The 7,500-nt window shown below is 40.8% G+C and overlaps 1 protein-coding gene across 1 annotated transcript in view; it reads left to right on the forward strand.

Moving 5' to 3' along the window:
* Window positions 1–7,500, forward strand: part of itgb7 (integrin, beta 7) — a 22,675-nt gene that overhangs the window by 1,777 nt on the left and 13,398 nt on the right. The window contains exons 2-4 of the mRNA XM_047814007.1: window positions 5,666–5,739; window positions 6,032–6,111; window positions 7,252–7,447. Coding sequence (XP_047669963.1) covers window positions 5,679–5,739; window positions 6,032–6,111; window positions 7,252–7,447 — 337 coding nt within the window. The 5' untranslated portion in view covers window positions 5,666–5,678. The remainder of the gene's footprint in view (window positions 1–5,665; window positions 5,740–6,031; window positions 6,112–7,251; window positions 7,448–7,500) is intronic.

The following is a 7,500-nucleotide window of genomic DNA, read 5'->3' on the forward strand; positions in this document are numbered from 1 at the left end:
AAAAGTCATTTAAAAAAAGTTCTTCATTGACAACACAACACGGTCCTCTACAACACCAGGTTTAGGTTCTTTGTTTTTATAAAACACAAGATCGAGCAGAATTCTGGACTTTATTGGTGCTGTAGTGACCATTACAACATTGGGACAGACGTTTTGTTCAGCCTAATTTTTTTTATCTGATGTAAATACACTTTTGCCCCAGAACAAAGTTTAACAAACTCATCTTCTGTGCGTGTATTTAAAACCAATTTTCAGTGAATACAATTTTCTGTAAATACTTTCAGTGTAAACTTTTGTTGAAAACACTAAAAATATTCTGCAAATGGGTGAAAAGATCATTGTCTCTCTTTGGAGGCAGAAAGGACACGAGTGACTGGCCTGGGGACACAGAACAGAGATAAAAGCATTGAGCGTAATGATAAATCTCCAGTTTTTTATGTTAATGGTTGCTTATATACTGACCTTCACCCTGGAAGCTCCTCCTCACTCAAACCGAGGACAGTGTGCCATGGTGTGTCCCTCTGAGTGACCTCTTATTAAAAGCTCGTCCCAGAACATTAAAAAAGTTCATGTTTATAGTGTTTTTACAGTCCAAAAAGTGACCAGTGTCTTTTTGCTCACAGTCTACAGACAGTGCAAGTTCAGGAAAAGGGTCCCCTGAGTCTGGGCTTTCAGTTCCACTACAGTAGCATCGCTCGTCCCCTGTACACCAGAGGCTCCTGAGAGTCTGGCTGTGGGTCTTTGCAATTTAAAAAGTCTCCAGATTTTACATCTACAGCATGTGACACTCTCTTATCCAGAGTGACGTACACAAGTGCTTTTAAGTCTCTATCACTGAATACATTAACTACAAAACTGGAACACATAAAACCAAGCTGTGGTCTAAAACCCAACCCGGCTAATAACACAAGTTTTGACATTTAGAGAACATAGAACTGGTCTAACCTTGCTAGTGATGTTTCACCATCAGTAGCATGAGTGCAGCTTCACTGTGTTTGAGTTCTATTAGAAGTTCTCCAAATGTCACTTAGTTCATGTTTTTTAACCATGTGCAGAAGTCTTTTTCGAGAAGGCACGTGCAGCTCTACATGGTTGCGGTCATTGTTTTCTAAAGTCACCACCAACAAATAAACTATTGTGTGTCACAGGTTTCTAAACCTCTACACAGTTAATCTAAGAAAGCTGTTATTTCCACTGGGGAATCTAGAGCATACAGTTTAGGTCTCTTTCTGCAGTCTGTGGCACCATTTACATTTAGAGATGTAATGTGAAAGTCCTGCATGAGTATAGAAAATAAGATAAGCACAAGAAAAGACACTCGAGGTCCACGAAGACCAAGAAAACTGTGGCATGTCATCATCATTACTTAGGAGGTTGTTAAAGCCTCAAAACACCCTTCATTTGTACTTTTTCATTGTACTTATTACCAAGCCGATTACCCCCAGTCGTGATACAGACGGTGAGATCAGGAGGGGGATCTTCATTGTTCAGCTCACTAGCAAATTTTAACCTGCTTATTTTCTGCTTTTTTTTTGTGACCTACCATTTTGTCATTTTCCTGTGATTTTCTCTTTATGGGTGTTTTAGGTCCAGTTTTTTTTCAGGTTTGCTTCGTCTGTGTTTTACTTTAAAACAACAACGTTATCTTCGGTTACACTCTTACAGTCTTGAGTAATCATCAGTTCAACATCAGTTACAGTTTCTGTTTCAACACTTTGCTCAGGTGAAGCCTGCTCGGTCTGAGCAGTGGGAACAACGGTTCCGTCACTGGGTACCTTGTGTTTTCAGTGATTTTAGACTCTGAGGTTCCTGGTTTCTCTGCCATAGAACTAATAGAGACATCTTCAGAGTCGTCTGCTGCGTCCGTGACCAGAGAGTCTGCCTTGAATACTCCGTCATGCGGAGCAGACTGATCTGGCCGGTTACTGTCCTGAATATATACATCTCCCACATAGGCAGGAGGGTTGTGCTGCCTGAGGCTCGGGGCTGTCCGGTTCTTCCTCAGCCAAAACTCCTCATGGACACAGTCGACACGTAGATCGTGTAATCAAACCCATTGGTTTTGAAAGTTATTGTGTGCTCTAATTCAGTGCTGTTGTTATTTAGGATCGTGTAAGTAAACCTTCTGAATGAGCAGACATGAGTTGCCAGGTCTGATTTGCTTCCGATGTTCATCTTTTTAATCGGAGAGACGAGCTTGCTGAAAATGGAGAGCTCTCTTTCAAATATCTCATTGGAAATAAAAGGGGGGACATTAGACAGTGATATGCCCTTCTGGGACTGCATTCTCCACCATGTTCACAGGCAGAACTACAGCACTGTTCGTCCTGAATGCTGCCAAAACTTTCCGACGCCCAACCACATCCTCTGCAGCCAGGTAGCACTGAGAGAGAGTGAGAGACAGAGAGATAGAGCGATAGAGAGAGTGAGAGAGAGAGCGAGAGAGTGAGAAAGAGAGAGAGATGGAGAGAGAGAGATTTTTGATTTTTGAAAAAAAAAGTGACACTCAAAGTGTCCAAGGTCACTCATAAACGTATATCAATATCAATCAATATCCTGGATTTAACAAAATTATAGAACATTTACATTTACAGCATGTGACAGACCCCTTATCCAGAGCGACGTACATAAGTGCTTAAATCTCTAACATTGAATACATTAATGCTGCTCACTCGGTTACAGACTTAAGATACCATGAGTTTAAAACATTTGTTCAGAGTTACAATGAAAAAGTGTCAAAGTGTTGTTGTTTTTTTTTTTAATGCAAAAGATAAGGAAAGAAGTGCTAGTTGAAGTGTTTCCTGAATAAGTAGGTCTTCAACCGCCGCTCAAAAATAGCCAGTGACTCAGCTGTCCGGACCTCTAGGGGAAGTTCATCCCACCACCTTGGTGCCAGAACAGAGAAGAGTCTTGTAGTATACTTGCCTCTTACCCTGAGAGATGGTGGAACCAGTCGAGTAGTGCTGTAGATAGGAGGGTGTGAGGTGCAGTGTGAGGAGTGATGAGGGCTTTGGGGTAAGAGGGAGATGGTATGTTTGTGGCTTTGTAGGTTAGCATCAGTGAAAACACTTGTTACACTGGTCACCAAAGTCTGTTCAACCTACTGCTGACATATATCGCCATCTTTGCCTTGACCAAGCAGGAAATTCAATAGTTGACATTTACAGCACCTTCTGCAGACATATTTAAACCCCAGAATAAAAGTTCCCATTTAAATTGGTTTCATTAAAACTTTTAAACATTGCAATGTAGAGAACAGAGGCTTTTATCTGGGGCGGTCATAAAGGCATAATAAACTGTCTCTGCAAACAAAAAGGACTTTGTTGACCAACATTATGGTCTAAAACATATGTTATGTGATAAAAGCATTGACAGCAATTACACTATGTAAAATTCTCCAATTCTCCATAAATCACCTGTTTTTCGGTAATGGTGACAAAGTTCCCTCCCCTAAAAGGAGGACAGTACGCCAGAGTGTGTCCAGTTTACCATTTAGTGTATTTTTGTTCACAGCTTTGACAACATTGGTGCATTTCTTTACCAGATGATATCTTTGGACCAAACAAGACAATTTATCACAGCATAAAAAGTCCCTTTACACTCCTCTAATTTGGGCATTAAAAAGAGATCAAGAAAGTGGTGACTTTCATTCGGGCGTGTAAATCCCTCTGCATGTTTTTCTAGCCTTGTAATGTCCTCACCCATGATAGCACCTTACCATTTCATCAGTAACTGGGCCGGCTCTCGAGTCGACTTCATTATAACCGCAGTGCCGACTGCCTCGATGTTTAAAAGGTTAGGTCCAGCTAGTCATACCTATATCTCTGAGTGTGGTCACATATGCTGTGTGGAGTAACTGTGTGAGGGCAGGGAAAGTCCCCTGGTGTGACAGGTCCACTTACAATCCGAGGACCAGTGGTTCCTGTGGTTCATGTCGCAGCCAGTGTAAGGAAGTTACAGTCTCAGTTCTGTGTAACTTGAAAAGTGACCAGACTTTGAACATGTTGCGATAGAAAGCAGGCAGTTTTCAGAGCTTTGTTTTCTGTGGATTCATGCAGAACAATGACTTGTCACAGCCCCTCAAACTTCTGCAAGATGACCGCAGTGGCAGACTTCCAGTTTGAGTCTATACAACCTGAAAGAAATCTTTAAACAGATTGAATATGAAAAGCTGCTAATCTGCTTTGCACACGTATCAGTCCTTTCCCTCCTTCATCTCTGGGTAGGTATAAAACACTTTGTGGCACCCAGTGTAAATTATCCCAGAAAAAATCAACTAAATAGACTGATTAAAACTGTGGGGAGTCCAAGCAAGTTAAACAGTGCCAGAGAGAGGATGCTATTAGGTTATTAATAATTAATCAGATAAGATATACCTTTATATATATATATTCGCCCTCTATATGACAATTTGGGAAGGAGAAAATTTTATTTGCTTAGACGCCCTTTTAACTTTTCAATTATCCCTTCAAATAGTTTCTTTACATTCTGCTCTTATCCCCAACATATCTGTGCCCCCCTCTGGCCCAGGTTAAGCCAGGTGGCAGACGTGGTCCCCCCTTGTGACCACCCCAGCTTAAAAGGCCTGACTTTTCTGCCAGTTGACTCTTACAACAGAGCGTTAACATCTCTGTCCACTAATCAGAACAATAATGAAATCATCGGCATCAGATGAGAACTAGAAAGCATTAACACACCCTGGAACACACAAGCCGTTACGTTCAGTTCTGAGTTTACTCAACAATGGCTCAGTTGAGATGGTATACAGTATCCCAGACACTGGACAGCCTTGCCGGTCCACCCCCCCCCCCCCCCACCCCACACACACACACACACACTAAAATGAACAGACATGTCACCATTTACCTTCAATAGACCTTCAACATCTTAAGACCTTCAATAGCTGCCCCTGTGCTCTGACTCCAACCTCCTCAGTAGGGATATGTGATGAATACAATTACACTACGTAATGTAATGTGGTGATAGTAAAGGCTTTTCGATGGGACATATAAGGGAAGCACTCGCTAATAAACACCACCAATCACTACGCCACACAAAACAAGACACACGTTCGTTACATCAGCGTTTTAAAAAACATTCATTCGCGACACAGACATTACATTCTCATAGCCGATCTTTCCTCCTACAGCCAAACGGCATGGCACTGTGTAAGAAAGTCCTGGTCCTCACTACCTGGGACAGCTCATGACTTCTCAGGAACAGACAGTGAGAGACTGAGACATTTCTCTCGACTGTGAACTTTCGTTTCTTTACATTTTAGTTTGTGTTTAAGGTTTTATTTTTGTAGTAATTAATACATCACTTCAGTTAAAACACACACACACACACACACACACACACACACACACACACACACACACACACACACACACACACACGTGATTTGAATTAGGATAAGCTAAATAACTTCGAGTGCAGTGAAGAAGCTTCTTATGATGATGTGATTGTAACAGTAGAGTCTCAGAGCTGAAAGCGAGTGTTAATGAGCCGATACTTTCTCCTTGTCACTATAGAATATAAAGTCTAATCCCAGTTTTTCTCCCCACACTCCTGAAGTAAACACGATCACTGTGTGATGTCTAACAGATTAATTCAGTCATCTGTAGCTTCATATTAACCAAATGTTCTGTGTGCTGTTCTTCAGGTCTTCAGGAGTCATGCTGTTTGTTCTAGCCTTTGTCTTTGCCCTTTACACGGCGCCCCTGAGATGTACAGCAGGTAATCAGACATAATCAGACATCAACATCAGATCAACTCCAGTCTGTGATACTGAGCTTTATGCTGAAATGTTGTTCTTTTTGGTTTGGGTTAAATATCATATGATTATACGACCAGTGGATGAATTCTTTGTGCGTGTGTGTGTGTGTGTGTGTGTGTGTGTGTGTGTGTGTGTGTGTGTGTGTGTGTGTGTGTGTGTGTGTGTGTGTGTGTGTGTGTGTGTGTGTGTGTGTGTGTGTGTGTGTGTGTGTGTGTGTGTGTGTGTGTGTGTGTGTGTGTGTGTGTGTGGTAGATCCATCTCCAGTCTGTCAGCCACGCTCTACCTGCTCTGAGTGTTTGAAGAGTCCAGGATGTGCATGGTGTAAGCAGAAGGTAGGTTTCCTGAAGTGATGACATCACATCTGGTGTAATAAACAGTGTGAAGTCATTCACAGTGAAACACTAGATTCCGTGTGATGACACACTGAGAGTAGACAGTATTGTGTTATAATGTGTTACAAAGAGACATAATGAAATCAGATTTCAGAATCAGTTAATTTTTTACCCCATATGGAAAATGCTGGATTTGCTGTATAACTGTTTTATACATTAATTTATTTTTCTTTGCATTTTATGAAAATGTCCTCATGCAGGCTACACATTTAAAGTTGGATTTAAATATGTATAAACGTAAATACAGCAATTTGACTGGTTTGAGTTTTAAGCATGTTATCAGAAGTAAAGTGTGTGTTTGTGTGTGTGTATATACTGTAAAGGTTAGGTAAGTAGTGGTAAAGTGTGTGTTTGGGTAGGTAAGTAGTGGTAAAGTGTGTGTTTGGGTAGGTAAGTAGTGTCGAGGTAGTTTTGAGGTTTGAGAGAATTTCCTGGTCATTTTCCATCGACTGAAATCTAAAGTATTGATGTGACCTTCATCATCATCAGCATGATGAGGTGAGAATCAGCAACACTTTGCGATTAGGTGTAGGTGTAGGTGTAGGTGTAGGTGTAGGTGTAGGTGTAGGTGTAGGTGTAGGTGTAGGTGTGGTTGTGGTATTTATCTCCGTAACCATGGAAGTAACAACTAGAAGTGCTAGAATTAAGGTGAATTAAGATTAAGAATGTGTATATAACGAACACACACACATTAATATTTATCTTAATAACAAAGTCAATAAATAAATTCTGCTAATAATCTAATTATTAAATCTAATGGATTTTTGCAGAAAATAAAATAATATATTAAATAAATCTTTTGCTCCTCTATAAATTCCTATAAGCTGTGAAATTAAAACATAATGACAGAAGTGACTGTAATCATTGTGGATTTAGTGTCGAGTTTAGACGATTGGTTTGGTGTTTGTTTTGATGAATGATGTCATATTTTTGAGGTAATGTTGAGTAAAAAGATATGAGACAGTCAGCTGGTAAAGTCTTGAAAGTTTTAAGGTTATATGCACCAGTCTAGCCCCGCCCACTGTTAGCCCCGCCCACTGGAAGAACTGCAGACTTTTTCACAACCTTCTCACTCTGCAGGATTTTCTGAAGTCTGGAGAATCAGACGAACGCAGATGTGACTCTGCTGAGTCCCTGAGGATGAGGACATGCCAGAGTGAAAATATGATCGATCCAAAACCCCATAGTTCAATCATGAAAGAAAACGAACTGAACAGTGACCTCACAAATGTGGTGCAGCTCAAACCTCAGAGCCTGAAAGTCAAACTCAGAGTCGGTGAGGAAGACCTTGACTTCATGGTGTACTGTTATACAATCATTTTATCAGTG

Source organism: Tachysurus fulvidraco, chromosome 5, assembly GCF_022655615.1.
Source record: "Tachysurus fulvidraco isolate hzauxx_2018 chromosome 5, HZAU_PFXX_2.0, whole genome shotgun sequence".
Taxonomy (NCBI): Eukaryota; Metazoa; Chordata; class Actinopteri; order Siluriformes; family Bagridae; genus Tachysurus; species Tachysurus fulvidraco.